The 17,452-nt window shown below is 46.2% G+C and overlaps 1 protein-coding gene across 1 annotated transcript; it reads left to right on the top strand.

Annotated features, from left to right (window-relative positions):
- Positions 1 to 9,305: 9,305 nt before the first annotated feature.
- Positions 9,306 to 13,207, top strand: LOC123122423 (aspartyl protease family protein 1). The gene is made up of 10 exons (XM_044542621.1): positions 9,306 to 9,728; positions 9,956 to 10,088; positions 10,675 to 10,913; positions 11,069 to 11,293; positions 11,383 to 11,518; positions 11,643 to 11,716; positions 11,814 to 11,916; positions 12,005 to 12,062; positions 12,504 to 12,575; positions 12,684 to 13,207. The coding sequence occupies exons 1-10, from the start codon at positions 9,439 to 9,441 to the stop codon at positions 12,914 to 12,916; spliced, it is 1,563 nt and encodes a 520-aa protein (XP_044398556.1). The 5' UTR covers positions 9,306 to 9,438; the 3' UTR covers positions 12,917 to 13,207.
- Positions 13,208 to 17,452: the final 4,245 nt, after the last annotated feature.

Genomic DNA, 17,452 nt, shown 5'->3' with positions numbered 1-17,452 from the left:
TTCGTAGGTTCGTCATGGTCAAGTAACATGACCTCCAGAACAGGATTACCATACCACCCTGGTGCGGATGTTACTGTGGTTGACCTACGAGGTTTGGTAGTAACTTGATCAGAAGTTTCATGATCATTATCATTAGCTTCCTCACTAATTGTTGTAGGAATCACAGGAACTTATTTCTGTGATGAACTACTTTCCAATAAGGGAGCAGGTACAGTTACCTCATCAAGTTCAACTTTCCTCCCACTCACTTCTTTCGAGAGAAACTCCTTCTCTAGAAAGGATCCATTCTTAGCAACGAATATCTTGCTTTCGGATCTATGATAGAAGGTCTACCCAACAGTCTCCTTTGGGTATCCTATGAAGACACATTTCTCCGATTTGGTTTCGAGCTTATCAGGTTGAAGTTTTTTCACAAAGCATCGCAGCCCCAAACTTTAAGAAACGACAACTTGGGTTTCTTGCCAAACCACAGTTCATACGGTGTCGTCTCAACGGATTTATATGGTGCCCTATTTAACGTGAATGCAGCCTTCTCTAAAGCATAACCCCAAAACGATAGCGGTAAATCAGTAAAAGACATCATAGATCGCCCCATATCTAATAAAGTGCGGTTACGATGTTCGGACACACCATTGTGTTGTGGTGTTCCGGGTGGCGTGAGTTGCGAAACTATTCCGCATTGTTTCAAATGAAGACAAAACTCATAACTCAAATATTCTCCTCCATGATCAGATTGTAGAAACTTTATTTTCTTGTTATGATGATTTTCCACTTCACTCTGAAATTCTTTGAACTTTCCAAATGTTTCAGACTTATGTTTCATCAAGTAGATATACCCATATCTGCTTAAATCATCTGTGAAGAAAAGAAAATAACGATACCCACCGCGAGCCTCAACACTCATTGGATCGCATACATTGGTATGTATTATTTCCAACAAGTCTGTTGCTCGCTCCATTGTTCCGGAGAACAGAGTCTTAGTCATCTTGCCCATGAGGCATGGTTCGCAAGCATCAAGTGATTCATAATCAAGTGATTTCAAAAGCCCATCAGCATGAAGTTTCTTCATGCGCTTTACACCAATATGACCTAAACGGCAGTGCCACAACTAAGTTGCACTATCATTATTAAACTTATATCTTTTGGCTTCAATACTATGAATATGTGTGTCACTACTATCGAGATTTAGTAAAAATAGACCACTCATCAAGGGTGCATGACCATAAAATATATTACTCATATAAATAGAACAACCATTATTCTCTGATTTAAATGAATAACCGTCTGGCATCAAACAAGATCCAGATATAATGTTCATGCTTAACGCTAGCACCAAATAACAATTATTCAGGTCTAAAACTAATCCCGAAGGTAGATGTAGAGGTAGCGTGCCGACGGCGATCACATCGACTTTGGAACCATTTCCCACGCGCATCGTCACCTCATCCTTAGCCAATCTTCGCTTAATCCGTAGTCCCTGTTTCGAGTTGCAAATATGAGCAACAAAACCAGTATCAAATACCCAGGCACTACTGCGAGCATTAGTAAGGTACACATCAATAACATGTATATCAAATATACCTTTTACTTTGCCATCCTTCTTATCCGCCAAATACTTGGGGCAGTTCCGCTTCCAGTGACTAGTCCCTTTGCAGTAGAAGCACTTAGTCTCAGGCTTAGGTCCAGACTTGGGCTTCTTCACTTGAGCAGCAACTTGCTTGCCGTTCTTCTTGAAGTTCCCCTTCTTTCCTTTACCCTTTTTCTTGAAACTAGTGGTCTTATTGACCATCAACACTTGATGCTCCTTCTTGATTTCTACCTCTGCAGGCTTTAGCATCACGAAGAGCTCGGGAATTGTCTTATCCATCCCTTGCATATTATAGTTCATCACGAAGCTTTTGTAGCTTGGTGGCAGTGATTGAAGAACTCTGTCAATGACACTATCAACTGGAAGATTAACTCCCAGCTGAGTCAAGTGATTATGATACCCAGACATTTTGAGTATATGTTCACTGACAGAACTATTCTCCTCCATTTTGCAGTTGTAGAACTTATTGGAGACTTCATATCTTTCAACCCGGGCATTTGCTTGAAATATTAACTTCAACTCCTTGAACATCTCATATGCTCCATGACGTTCAAAATGTCGTTGAAGTACCGGTTCTAAGCCGTAAAGCATGGCACACTGAACTATCGAGTAGTCATCAGCTTTGCTCTGCCAGGCGTTCACAACGTCTGGTGTTGCTCCTGCAGCGGGTCTTGCACCTAGCGGTGCTTCCAGGACATAATTCTTCTGTGCAGCAATGAGGATAATCCTCAAGTTACGGACCCAGTCCGTGTAGTTGCTACCATCATCTTTCAACTAAGCTTTCTCTAGGAACGCATTAAAATTCAAAGGAACAGTAGCACGGGCCATTGATCTACAACAACATAGACATGCAAAATACTATCAGGTACTAAGTTCATGATAAATTAAAGTTCAATTAATCATATTACTTAAGAACTCCCACTTAGATAAACATCCCTCTAATCATCTAAGTGATCACGTGATCCAAATCAACTAAACCATGTCCGATCATCACGTGAGATGGAGTAGTTTTCAATGGTGAACATCACTATGTTGATCATATCTACTATATGATTCACACTCGACCTTTCGGTCTCGGTGTTCCGAGGCCATATCTGCATATGCTAGGCTCGTCAAGTTTAACCCGAGTATTCTGCGTGTGCAAAACTAGCTTGCACCCGTTGTATGTGAATGTAGAGCTTATCACACCCGATCATCACGTGGTGTCTCTGCACGACGAACTGTCGCAACGGTGCATACTCAGGGAGAACACTTATACCTTGAAATTTAGTGAGAGATAATCTTATAATGCTACGGCCGAACTAAGCAAAATAAGATGCATAAAGGATAAACATCACATGAAATCAATATAAGTGATATGATATGGCCATCATCATCTTGTGCCTTTGATCTCCATCTCCAAAGCACCGCCATGATCGCCATCATCACCGGCTTGACACCTTGATCTCCATCGAAGCATCGTTGTCGTCTCGCCAACTATTGCTATCAGGACTATCGCTACCGCTTGGTGATAAAGTAAAGCAATTACATGGCGATTGCATTTCATACAATAAAGCGACAACCATAAGGATCCTGCCAGTTGCCGATAACTGTTTACAAAACATGATCATCTCATACAACAATTTATATATCATCACGTCTTGACCATATCACATCACAACATGCCCTGCAAAAACAAGTTAGACGTCCTCTACTTGTTGTTGCAAATTTTACGTGGCTGCTACGGGCTTAGCAAGAACCGTTCTTACCTACGCATCAAAAACCACAACGATTTTTCGTCAAGTGTGTTGTTTTAACCTTCAACAAGGACCGGGCATAGTCACACACGATTCAACTAAAGTTGGAGAAACAGACACCCACTAGCCACCTGTGTGCGAAGCATGGCGGTAGAACCAGTCTCATGAACGCGGTCATGTAATGTCGGTCTGGGCCGCTTCATCCAACAATACCGCCGAATCAAAGTATGGCATGCTGGTAATCAGTATGACTATTATCGCCCACAACTCTTCGTATTCTACTCATGCATATAACATCTACGCATAGACCTGGCTCGGATGCCACTATTGGGGAACGTAGTATTTCAAAAAAAATCCTACAACCACGCAAGATCTATCTAGGAGAAGCATAGCAACGAGCGGGGAGAGTGTGTCCACGTACCCTCGTAGACCGAAAGCGGAAGCGTTAAGTAACGTAGTTGATGTAGTCTAACGTCTTCGCGATCCAACCGATCAAGTACCGAATGCACGACACCTCCACGATCTGCACACGTTCAGCTCGGTGACATCCCACGAACTCTAGATCCAGCTGAGGTCGAGGGAGAGTTACGTCAGCACGACGGCGTGTTGACGGTGATGATGAAGTTACCGACGCAGTGCTTCGCCTAAGCACTACGACAATATGACCGAGGTGGAAATCTGTGGAGGGGGGCACCGCACACGGCTAAGAATCAACTTGTGTGTCTATGGGGTGCCCCCTCCCCCATATATAAAGGAGTGGAGGAGGGGGAGGGTCGGCCTCCTAGGGCGCGCCCCAAGGGGGGATTCCTACTCCTACTAGGAGTAGGTTTCCCCCCTTTCCTAGTCCAACTAGGAGGGGGAAGGAAGGGAAGAGGGAGAGAAGGAAAAGGGCCCCCCCAAACCCTACCCCAATTTGGATTGGGCCTAGGGGGGCGCGCGCCACACCTGGCCGCCTCCTCCTCTCTTCCACTATGGCCCATCAAGGCCCAATAACTCCCCGGGGGGTTTCGGTAACTCCCCGGTACTCCGGAAAATGCCCGAACTCATCCGAAACCATTCTGGTCTCCAAACATAACCTTCCAATATATCAATCTTCATATCTCGACCATTTTGAGACTCCTCGTCATGTCCGTGATCACATCCGGGACTCCGTACTACCTTCGGTACATCAAAACACATAAACTCATAATACCGATCGTCATCGAACGTTAAGCGTGCGGACCCTACGGGTTCGAGAACTATGTAGACATGACCGAGACTCATCTCCGGTCAATAACCAATAGCGGAACCTGGATGCTCATATTGGCTCCCACATATTCTACGAAGATCTTTATCGGTCAAACCACATATTCTACGTTGTTCCCTTTGTCATCGGTATGTTACTTGCTCCCACATATTCTACGAAGATCTTTATCATCATACCTAGTTCAATCTCGTTACCGGCAAGTCTCTTTACTCGTTCCATAGTGCATCATCCCATAACTAACTCATTAGTCACATTGCTTGCAAGGCTTATAGTGATGTGCATTACCGAGAGGGCCCAGAGATACCTCTCCAAAAATCGGAGTGACAAATCCTAATCTCGATCTATGCCAACTCAACAAACACCATCAGAGACACCTGTAGAGCATCTTTATAATCACCCAGTTACGTTGTGACGTTTGATAGCACACTAATTGTTCCTCCGGTATTCGGGAGTTGCATAATCTCATAGTCATAGGAACATGTATAAGTCATGAAGAAAGCAATAGCAACAAACTAAATGATAATCGTGCAAAGCTAACGGATGGGTCTTGTCAATCACGTCATTCTCTAATGATGTGATCCCATTCATCAAATGACAACTCATGTCTATGGCTAGGAAACTTAACCATCTTTGATTAACGAGCTAGTCAAGTAGAGGCATTCTAGTGACACTCTGTTTGTCTATGTATTCACACATGTACTAAGTTTCCGGTTAATACAATTCTAGCATGAATAATAAACATTTATCATGATATAAGGAAATATAAATAACAACTTTATTATTGCCTCTAGGGCATATTTCCTTCAGAAACATGTGGGACCCAAGGCCGTTCCTTCTGCTGATTTGTCACTTGTGCGGACAGATGGCCTGATTCAGACGGAACCAGTGATGGTCCTGGAAACCCGCCAAGTTTCGCGCAACAACTTGCCAGTGGTTCAATGGCTAGTTTAGTGGGAAAATTTACCACCCGATGAAGCTTCTTGGGAAGATGCGGCCTTCATGAAGAAAACCTTCCCAGAATTCTTCAAGGCCACCATTGATCGCTGGTTCAACCGCTAATCTCCTTGAGGACAAGTTTGTTTTCGGCCGGGGGTATTTTCAAGCCCGCACCTTCAGTTACAAGTGTTCTGCATCTTCAGTTAATGAACGACTATGATTCCAGTCATCGCCATCGATCCGACGGCTCGCGAGGCTCGCCGTATCACTGTACCGTTTTCGTTGTAACTGTAGCGTTTCTATTCCGTTACTGTAGTTGTCATCCATTGTCGGCTCAGCTATAAAGCTAGCGGCCCCCGTCTGTAAGAGGCATGCTATTGTTCTGAGAATTCTCTCTATGATACAATCATACATCTTACAGTAATACAAACCCTAGTTTGCAGCTACTTTCCCCTTTCTCTCTCGCGAGATCTGTTAGGTTCTAGCTCGATTCCGCCCTGGAATTCCCTTGGAGCGTGACAGATTTTCCATGTTCTAAAGTGATAATTGCCATGTAGTGTACCTTGAATACATGTCAGAAGCAAGACGTAGGGTCTTACCTCTCTCAAAGGACCGAACCTGGGTAACTCCCTCGTTTGAACCCCATTCTGTTACTTTCGGCCACATTCGCCACCATACTAAGGATACCGTGCGCGCTCGACGCAACAAGGAGCACCGGCCGCCATGGGATCGCCGATGTGCGCTACCATGCAGGCCTTTTCCCCTGTCGTCACGTCGACAGGCGATCAGCACCATCAAGAATACCACGTTATATGTATTGACCTCGTGCGATTAGTTCCTTGATGTCGGTCGTTTGGAACGAGATGTGCGGTGCCCCGCTGACACCGGCGCCGGCACGCAGGCGCAACCGCAGCCTACTCGCCTTGTCGTGGTTGTTGACGGCCGCGTCTGACATGTGGTGCGTGACCAGCACGAGCGAGCTGAGCAGCAGCATGCCCAATATGAGGAATGTGAGAAGCGCGGACAAGACAAGGTGGACTGATATTCAAAGTGCTCCCGTGTGTGGCTGATGCGCTCGCGTAGTTCGTCCATGGGCTCCTCGACGCCTTGCCGCCAGGTTCACTCGTACTCACGCCGCCCCAGCTCTACTCTACACACCAAGGATGTGTTTGGTTACCACATTGTGTTTGGGTTCCCTGCATCTATGGCTCAACTGGGCATGGTTGAGTACGGGGTAAAAACCATGTTGTGCAACTCATTTGGTCTCTTGTATTGCTATGAGCAGTTCTGTGTCTGGTGCTTGGACATCTGCATGTGTGCTTTTGGGATGATTAGATGCAACCGACAACTGTTTGGTTGTGTGCAAAGTGTGTTCTGCTCACCCCTTTTAAATATGGTGAACTTACCACCAGTATGCACATCAAGCAGAGACCATGATGAACTCAAATGAGCACAACATATAAAAACAACAGATTAACACAGCAGAGTAAAACATCAGATTAAGGCAGTCATTACCACATAGTATGCACAAGTCCAAAGGGGAGTTGAAGACAGCAGGGGGCATCAAATGCCCCTTAGAACATCAACAAAATAGATAACTTTCAGACCAAAACACAGCGATGCCCCTGCACAAGTCCAAAGGGGAGTTGAAGACAGCAGGGGGCATCAAATGCCCCTTAGAACATCAACAAAATAGATAACTTTCAGACCAAAACACAGGGATGCCCCTGCACAAGTCCAAAGGGGAGTTGAAGACAGCAGGGGGCATCAAATGCCCCTTAGAACATCAACAAAATAGATAACTTTCAGACCAAAACACAGGGATGCCCCTGCACAACATCAGCAAAATAGACAAGTGAAGTCGTGCTTGAGGCATCTGTACCTGCAGATGGTGGAGTTGCTGGCATTGTAGATCTGGACCTTGAAGCCGATGTTCGACAACTTGAAGACGAGGAGGTCATAGAGCACTATCTTGTGCTTCAGGGTGAAGTACTGCCAACCCCTCCCCAGTACGATATGCTCGTTGAAATCTTAGACCTGAACCCACCTGTTGCAGGCCATGAGAGATTGACGACGCGTGGAAGCCTGATGTATATCGAAGTCTTCATTACCGGCAGAAAAGCCTTGGGGATGACGAACATCACGTAGAACCGATGTGGCGTCGATTCTACTATCTGATGCCCACATGCCCAATCCTGGGCATAGGCTTTACCATCTCCTCCCTCCTTCCTGGCACGTCGAGCTTCACCAACCACTTGCTCTACGAGATGATGTCCTCGGCGTCCTCCGCACCTTGGACGACCTGGACCCCATGACCGGCTCGATCCCACCCCGTCTCAATTCATATGACAATAGTTAGACACATCGTTTCAGTGCAAAAGTGATAACTGATGTATGCAATGTCCTTGATCATAGCAAAGGCCATTGCACATAAACATAGCACTGATCATGGGCAATGGGCACATATGCCCATTTCCCATGGTCAGTGCTATGTTTATATGCAATGAACGTGCCAATGGGGCATTCCCAAGCTCAACCTACAGCGCACGCATGTCCAAGATCCATCCATGTTGTGCTACTCTTGAATCCTAATTCCTCCGTCTCTTCTTTTCTTCCGGCAAACTAATTAGCGTATTGTAATTGTAATGATGGATATGTAGAGGAAAAATATAGAGAGGACAAAGAGAAGCAGAATGCGGGAAGAAGTTTGAGATGGCATGTGAGTCTGTTGAGACCAGTGTGGGACCCCGTCCACGATCATTCCACACACGGTGCGGCAAACGGGCACTTATAGCAGAAATCAACTGGCATAGACCGGGATTAGAGAGCACGAGGTGTCAAATTCAGGGATTTCGAGGTTATGGTTTGATTGAGACCGAGCGTACGAGTTCAAGGTTTATGTCATACTTCTCTCCTCCAAAAACCGAAGGCGGGGTTTGTCTTGTGATTATTCTTGGGTTCTTGCCGCGTACATACCCCCTAGCTTCTACTCCCTCCGTTTCTAAATATAAGTCTTTCTAGTGATTTCATCAAGTGACTACATACGAAGCAAAAGGAGTGAATATACACTACTCTAAAATATGTCTACATATATCTGTATGTTATATTCCATTTGAAATGTCTAAATAAACTTACATTTAAGAACGGAGGGAGTAGAATAGATAGTACAGACCAGGACGGCGGTAGTATAGATAGATGGCAACAGAGACATGTATGGCAGGGTCCAAGTCCACGGTAACGTTTTATTGGGCAGGCAAGGCACCGCCGTGGTGTACTCGTACCTTTGACCCCTCACCGTGTTTCTGCCGTGTGGAAGACCTACACCACGCTAGGGAGGCTCAGACTCGACTCGACTCATGTGGTCGCTGATTCGCCGTGATCATCATCGCCCACCTGACCTGAATAAACTAGGCGACGACACACGTCGGGCGGGGCCAATCGGTGTGAACCCAGGACCCAAATCCGGCAACCCGCGACCCTTCCGCGTCATCAGATCGGCCTCGTCGACACCCCTTTTCAGCCCATACATCACCCCGCCGCACCGCACGGGAGAATCCGCCGACCCAAACAAACAACCAAACCCCATCGCTCCCAACGGAAAATCAAACGGGGCCGGTCCAGTCCAACGGAGCCGAAGCTTCCAGCTCACTGACGACCCCCTCCCCCCTCCCGTCGCTCTCTCTCGCTGCGGCCCGGGCCCCGCCGCCGCTCCCGCGGAGACCGAGCGGCCACCTCACCTCACCGATCATTCCTCCCGTCTCCGGCAGCAGGATAGATAGATTGATTAAATAGCGACGCCGCGGCCGAGCACCACCAACGCATATTTTTTCCCTTCCTTCCCTCCATCCTCCCCGTAATAAAGGCGCGAGCTTTTTAAGCCGTGGGGGGTGGAGACGTGGAGCCTAGCTTGCCTGCTCTGCTCTGCTGCAGGCATGGGCGCGGCGGTGCGGGCTCTGCTGCTTCTGGCCCTCGTGGCGGCGGGGGCGGAGGCGCTGAGCCTGGACGTCCACCACCGGTACTCGGCCACGGTGCGGGGGTGGGCGGGGCTGCGCACCGGGCCGGCGCCGGGCACGGCCGAGTACTACGCCGCGCTGGCGGGCCACGACGACCTCCGCCGCCGCTCGCTCTCCCTCGCCGCGGCCGTCGCCCCTGCGCCAGGACCCGGCGGGCCGTTCGCCTTCGCCGACGGCAACGACACGTACCGCCTCAACGCCTTCGGATTGTAAGCCCCCACCCTCTCACCATCATCATCCTATCCATGGCTCATGATCGAGAAGAGAGATTGGGAGCGATAATAAAGCACCGATCGATCGATCGATCGGAGGAACTAGGAGGAGGTTGCTGTCACCCATCCCAGACGGCCAGACTGTCTGGCCATCTTTTTCGTCTCTGCTTTTGTGCTAAAGAAGTTTGCGGTGGTGGTGGTGGTGGTTGGCTTTGGCTGTGCAGCTTGCACTACGCGGTGGTGGCGCTGGGGACGCCGAACGTGACGTTCCTGGTGGCGCTCGACACCGGCAGCGACCTCTTCTGGGTCCCCTGCGACTGCCTCAAGTGCGCCCCCCTCTCCTCGCCAGAATACGGGGTACGTACCAGTACCACCTTCATCTTCCTCCGACGCCATTGCTCTGTTAATTTCTTACGATTCGACCTCACATGTCCGTTGCCCCAAGAGCTATTTTCCGGGGGCTAAGTAGTTAATTACCAGAAGATTACGGTAGGATTTGTTGCATGGTAGATATGAAAAAAGTTGGTACTGCTACTACTAGTCGACATGCTTGTGAGATGGAGTTGTTGCGAGCATAATTCGGGGAAGAAAAGGGAAACGATCACGGAGGCACGACACGTGCCGTCCTGTTTTGGGGAGGCCTCTGCAGGAGCATGACAGCCTCAGCTGGGGCCTGCCTCATGGAGCTTAGAAAACACTACTACTAACCCAAGGCTTTTGGCCCCTCTCTTTATGTTCTTGTACTGTAATCTTGTTGGAGGTTGAGATTCACGACTCTTGTGACAGTGAAAAATATTTACGCTTTACACACATTTGATGAATCATGATATCCTAATTGACGACTCTTGACAGTAAAAATTATGCATGTCTCTTCTTCATGTTCTTGCTTAACGTGTTCCCTAAATGTGACCACGTTTCCGTGAAACGGCGATATTTTGAGCAGAATTTGAAGTTCGACGTGTACAGCCCGCGCAAGTCGAGCACGAGCCGGAAGGTCCCCTGCAGCAGCAGCCTGTGCGATCTCCAGACCCAATGCAACAGCGCCGCAAGCAAGAGCTGCCCCTACAGCATCGAGTACCTGTCGGACAACACGTCGTCCAAGGGGGTGCTCATCGAGGACGTCCTATACCTTGCGAGCGAGTCCGGGAAGTCCAAGATCACCCAGGCCCCCATAACATTCGGGTATGTCCCTTGTGATCTATTATTTTTTGACTCTATTGTAGTGTCAATAAACGTCTTACATTATGGGACGGAGGGAGTACATGACAATGCGCAATTCGGAGTCACTGCTCATTTTTCTGTGCTGAATTTGAATTTGAATTTGTGTGCATTGTTAGCTGTGGACAGGTCCAGACGGGGTCGTTTCTAGGCAGTGCCGCGCCGAACGGCCTGCTCGGGCTCGGCATGGACAGCAAGTCGGTGCCGAGTCTGCTGGCGAGCCAAGGAGTCGCCGCCAATTCCTTCTCCATGTGCTTTGGGGAAGATGGTCATGGCAGGATCAACTTCGGGGACACGGGAAGCGCCGACCAGCTGGAAACTCCGCTGAACATTTACAAACACAAGTATGCCTGTTTTCATTTCTCACAGTTTCACAAGCAAACAATATAGGTCTCTGACTTTTTCACGACGTTCGCGCGCTCTATTTCTGCAGTCCCTACTACAACATTAGCATCATAGGAGCTATGGCGGGAGGTAAAACGTTCAGCACAAAATTCAGCGCAGTCGTGGACTCCGGTACCTCGTTCACGGCTCTCTCCGACCCAATGTATACCGAGATTACCAGCGCTGTAAGTAGATTTACCGCATTATACGAGTGGTTTCACCATATTTTATATTTTCACGGTGATTCTCATATATATATATATATATATATATATATATATATATATATTCATTGACGTTCTAATTCAGTTCGATAAACAAGTCAAAGAGAAGAGAAATCAGGCCGATTCTTCGCTGCCGTTTGAATATTGCTACACCATAAGGTAAGTTTGTCTAGCAACAGTGCATGATATGTGAGGCACATTTTTACAAACTACTGCTTGTTTGTGTATCTGATGGATATGCTGCTGCTCTCTTCAGTGCCAAGGGAGCTCTTAGTCATCCAAACATAAGCCTGACGGCGAAAGGTGGCAGTATATTTCCTGTCAATGATCCAATAATCACCATAACGGACATTTCTTCGGTAAGAGAACATCGATGCTAATTTCATCCAGCCATGTAAGCTAAGCTAGCTAGTGAATTTAATCTTGCTGCTCTTTTATATGGAACAGAGCCCTGTTGGCTATTGCTTGGCTATTATGAAGAGTGAAGGTGTTAACTTGATTGGGGGTGAGCTCCTGTACTCTACACTGTTGCTTTGTGCTCTGTTTTTTTAATTAGATTCAGTCTGAACCATACTTAGTGATATTTGAGGTGTGCAAAGAACCAAATTAGATTCTCTCTAACCCATCTAGCCTTGAGTTCCTGGATGGAGTTGGTAGCATGTGTTAGTTGCAAAGAACCAATGATTAATGAATAACCACTGCTTTTCAGATGCCTTAATCATTTTCAGACCTGCTTTGCTAGCTTTATTGGTCAGGTTTTATGTCCACTTATATGCTATAAAACCTCAGATATTTCAGCACTAACTATCCATGTGCAACATCTTTGTTAATAGCATTGTGCCCATAAAGGTTGTACGTACCTTTTTGCCTTGACGTGTCCTAAACCACCTCACCGTCGATAATCCACGCCATCGTTCTTACTGCTGTCTGCTCACTTCTGGTGCAGAGAACTTCATGTCCGGGCTCAAGGTGGTGTTCGACCGTGAGAGGCTGGTCTTGGGATGGAAATCTTTCAACTGTAAGTACCTCAACTCGACATCCCCCGAACCGGTTCTTCAGGTTCGGTTTCAGTTCCCGAGAAAAAATGCCCTTACACACCATGCTTGTCATCATGATCATGAACCAGGCTACAGCGTCGACCACTCTAGCAAGCTTCCGGTGAGCCCGAACCCCTCGGCCGTCCCTCCGAAACCCGCCTCTGGACCAGGCAGCTCAAACCCCGAAGCTGCGAAGCGCCCTTCGCCGAACATCACCCAGATCGACGTGGCCAAGCCTTCGTCCGGATCGTCGGTCCACTTCCATTTCAGCAGGACCTTCTTCGCCGCCATCGCTCCACTGCTCCTCCTTGCCATTCTTTGATCCCACCATTGCCTTGTATTGGTTTGAAGTTGACATGGATACATGATCACACACTCTCACACTCCTTTTTTTTTGTAGTTGCCGTAGGAGTTGGTACAGTACAGGATAGAACACACAGGATGAGTTGCGTAGGTAGACGTAGGCCATTTTTACTTTGATTACTTCAGGTGTTGATATGTGTACACTCGCAATAACGCGCTCCGCCGAGGGGTTTGTGACGAGGTGGACGCGCATGTATATGTAGTGAAACCACAGAATAATGATCATACTCACTGCCGTATACTTCGTGCATGCTGCTGTCTACTGTTTCTTTCAGCTACAAAACTGTATCAGGTAGTAGGTTTGAACTTACATGGAGTCGAATCAATCAATTATAAATCTCCCCGCACCGTGGTATTCATGATGCCAATGCGGGGAGCGTGTTTATTCATAGAAAAAAAAACTTGTGGCACTTATCATTTGGGAAGGAAAAAACTGCCGTTTGTATAGGACTTCTAATTCTAAATTGACTGAGAAATTTTCATTTTCAGAGCGAAGTTCCTGGTGTGGTTCCATGTCCGATTAGGAAGTTGAAAGTTCCACTTGCACTTTTTGAAGATCGCATGCAAATTTAGGTTTGGTAATAATGTGCAGCTGAACCGAACACTTGGACACTTCATGAACAATTTTCCGCTTCACGGCATCCAATTCTACCGACTTAGAAATAACACTCTCTCACGCAGATCAGACATAACAAACCCGATGTATTTTTAGTGTCGATGCTTACGCATATCGAGCTCAACGCATATGTTCTTAACAAGCTGTACTTTTTTGGGAACCATGTTACAAGGTCAGTTTCCATGGGGAAAAAACTTTTGGGATGGACAAGACCAAACGTAGATGGCTTCTTCGGACAGGTAGATGGAATGGACGAACAATTATGGTTCCGGGTCTCTCCATGATTGGAGCCATCACTTTTAGAAATGCTTGCAACCACCCGCGTTTAGATGAATTAACTGCTGTTGTACACAGAGGAGCTGATGTGGATGCAACTGTCGCGGATAGACTGGTTTGTAGAAGTGCATACTTTAGTCAATGTAACCAAAAGACCGATATGATGAAAGAGATCTCCCTCAGGTCTAAATGTTGACCGAAAGTGGGCTGCAATTTAATTGCGCCAGCCGGGTCTTAAACTCAAGACCTCTTGACTCCAAAAGACCGATCTGATGGAAAAGACTAGGCAATACATTTATACGCCGACATGGTTGAAGGAAGAGGATTGTAACACAAAAAAAATTGATGCAAGATTAGTATGGCGTGCTCGGAAGAATAGAATAAAAAAGCTAGAGGATGTGAATGATATTGTACACACGGGGATCAAAGAGATGGGGGGTGCGGCTACTGAATATTTTGAAACTATTTTCACAGCCGACCCCACCATTGATCATTCACTCATTACTGATTTTTTGTTCCAGTTGTGAACCAGGAGACAAATGATGTTTTTGTGTGGGGAGTTCTCTCTGATAAAGAGATCGCAGATGGCCTTTTTCAAATTGGCCCAGTGAAGGCGCCAGGGCTGGACAGATTCCCCGCGCGATTTTTTCAGCGCAATTGGACTACGGTGAAGAAAGGTATAATTTATGCGCTAAAGGAATTCTTTCGCACTGGAATAATGCCCCCTAAAGTTAATGATACTATTACTGTCATGATCCCGAAAGTTGGTGATACGGTGAAAATTACGGGTTTTCGGTCCATCGGTCTATGCAATGTTGTGTACAAGGTGGTTTCAAAATGTTTAGTGAATCGCTTGCGGCCTGTTCTAGATGATATTATTTCTCCTGCTCAAAGTGCATTTATTCTCGGAGGTATGATCACTGATAACGCCTTTGTAGCTTTTGAATGTATTCATCATATTAAGCAAGAGAAGGATCCCACGAGGAGTTATTGTGCATATAAGCTAGATCTCTCAAAGGCTTATGATATGGTGGATTGGAATTATCTTAAGCAAATGATGCAAAAGCTTGGCTTCGCTCATCGATGGGTTGAATGGATAATGTCGTGTGTGGCCTCGGTAAGATACTCCATAAAAATTTAATGGAGCCATATTGGATTCAGTTGCACCGTCGCGTGGTCTTCGGCAAGGTGATCCATTATCCCCATATTTGTTCCTATTTGTTGCTGACGGTCTTTCTGCTCTTATTAACAAGGGTATTGAGTCGGTGGATTTGTCCTTGCTGAAAATCACGAGGGCACTGGGAATTTCATACCTCTTATTCGCAGATGACACGTTTTTGTTCTTTAAAGCATGTGACCAAGAAGCAAACTACATTAAAAGTATTTTGGAGGTTTATGCGAATGCCACCGGGCAGTTGATAAACCCCTCCAAATTTCCGATGCTGGTTGGGAGCTCGTGTCCGTAGGCAGTCATGGATAATGTGAAGAATGTATTGGAGGTCACTTCAGCGGGTTTTGAGGAGAAGTATTTGGGACTGTCCACTCTGGATGGAAGGATGTCAAAAGGCAAATTTCAGAACCTGCAGGTTAAATTGACAAAACGTTTGTTCACTTTTGATGGCCACCCTACTCAAGCAGGTAACTAAGTGTTTATTAGAGCGATTGCGCAAGCTATTCCCACATATATTATGAGTGTGTTCAAGCTTCCTTAGAAGTTTGTGATGATCTAAACCGCATGGTGAGAAATTATTATTGGGGAGCAGGAAAAGGAAAAAAAGAAAGACACATTGGTATGGCATAAAATGACAAGGCCAAGGAATCAAGGTGGGCTCGGCTTTAAGGAATTCCATCTTTTCAATCAAGCCATGTTGGCATGTCAAGCTTGGCGGATCCTTGAGTACCCCACTAGTTTATGTGCAAGGTTGTTTAAAGCGAAGTATTTTCCCAATGGCGTCTTCTGGATACGATTTTCACTGGAAATCCGTCGCCTACATGGCAGGCTATTGTCCATGGCTTAGAGCTCCTCAAGAAGGGCATAGTGTGGAGAATCAGTAATGGCCAAAACGTTTGTATTTGGCATGATCGTTAGATTGCACGTGAGCCAATTGGAGGATCAATCACTCCTAAAGGGAGGTGCCGGCTAAAGTGGGTTTTAGAGTTCATAAACCACCGCGGAAATTGGGATTTGGACAAATCAATCGGTATTTCTTCCGGTGGATATAGTTGAAATTGGAAAAGTACGACTGTCTGCACGGCTTGATGATGACTTTGTTGCTTGGGCGCCGAAAAAAACCCGGTGTGTTCACCGTTAGAAGTGCGTACAGATTAGCTAATGATGAAATTTCAAATGCTAGGGAGTCTCCGGCAAGCTCCTGACCTGCTAGAACTCGCGAAAGGTGGAACTTTATATGGCGCAGTTTAGCTCCCCCAAAAGTTCAATCTTTTGCCTAGCGGTTGACCACTGATTTGCTAGCTAATTGGACAAATAAGGTCAAGAGAAATCTAGAGATCACCGCAATGTGTCCTGTATGTGGAAGTGAAGAGGAAGACTCGTTCCATGTTTTCTGTACCTGCAACCATGTCGTGCTTCTATGGAAGGCAATGGCAAAGGAATGGACTCTACCGCTACGTTCACATGTAAATTGTAAAACCGGTCGGCCGTGACTGGTTTCTACATCTTTTGTCTGAGTTGCAGGATGATGAACGAGTTTGTATTATGAAGCTATTTTGGAGGATTTGGTATGTACACTCTAAAAAACGCCTCCAGTGGATGTTTCTGTCAGATTCTTGGCTAGTTATTTGTCTTCCTTAATATCCCTTCGGGTCTAATTCAAATGTGGGTCCAATAAAAGGGGAGGTGGTATTTGTTTTTCAATCAAATGCATAAGCAGCCCACATGCAATATAAAGGAATCTGGTGTTATTTGTTGTTGGACTAGACCGATATAGGGCAAAGTCGAGCTAAATACTGATGCCTCGGTCTTAGGGGATGTTGCTAGTGCAGGTATGATACTAAGAGACCACGAAGGATCTATAATATTTAGCTCTTGGAGATACATACAATCATGCAGGCAATGATGTTTTGGAAGCTGAGCTTCTCACATTAAAGGAAGGAATTTCGTTGGCATTACAATGGAGTAATCTACACATTGATGTGGAATCTGATTGCTTGGAGGCTCTAATGATGATCAAGGGAGTTATTGGGAATAAGTGTAAGTATGCTTTTATTATTAAGAGATTGTTAGTATTATGGAGGAGAGGAGTTCTTGCATTGATCATATTCGTCGGAGCTGTAATAATGTTAGTCATGTCTTGACTAATTTTGGTAGGGTGCAATACCAAACTATGGTTTGGCTAGGCTCTGACCCAGAAGAGATCTTGAAACTTGTGGGACTAGATTGTAATACTTTATTCCGAGTAATGCGAGAATTTATTTCGCAAAAAAAGCACTCGCATTTGAGCTCTCTACCTGCATGGAAAAGTTGGCAGTACAACCCCACGAACCATTCTTTCCACGACCAGCCAGCCCAACCCCACGAACCATTCGCAAAAAAGCACTCGCATTTATGACCCAAGAATCTAAATATTTCGCGGCACCGACCGT

This window comes from Triticum aestivum, chromosome 5D (assembly GCF_018294505.1).
Source record: "Triticum aestivum cultivar Chinese Spring chromosome 5D, IWGSC CS RefSeq v2.1, whole genome shotgun sequence".
In the NCBI taxonomy this organism is placed as follows: Eukaryota; Viridiplantae; Streptophyta; class Magnoliopsida; order Poales; family Poaceae; genus Triticum; species Triticum aestivum.
The sequence above is the reverse complement of the archived record's forward strand: the minus strand, read 5'-3'. Positions and strand labels throughout refer to the sequence as shown.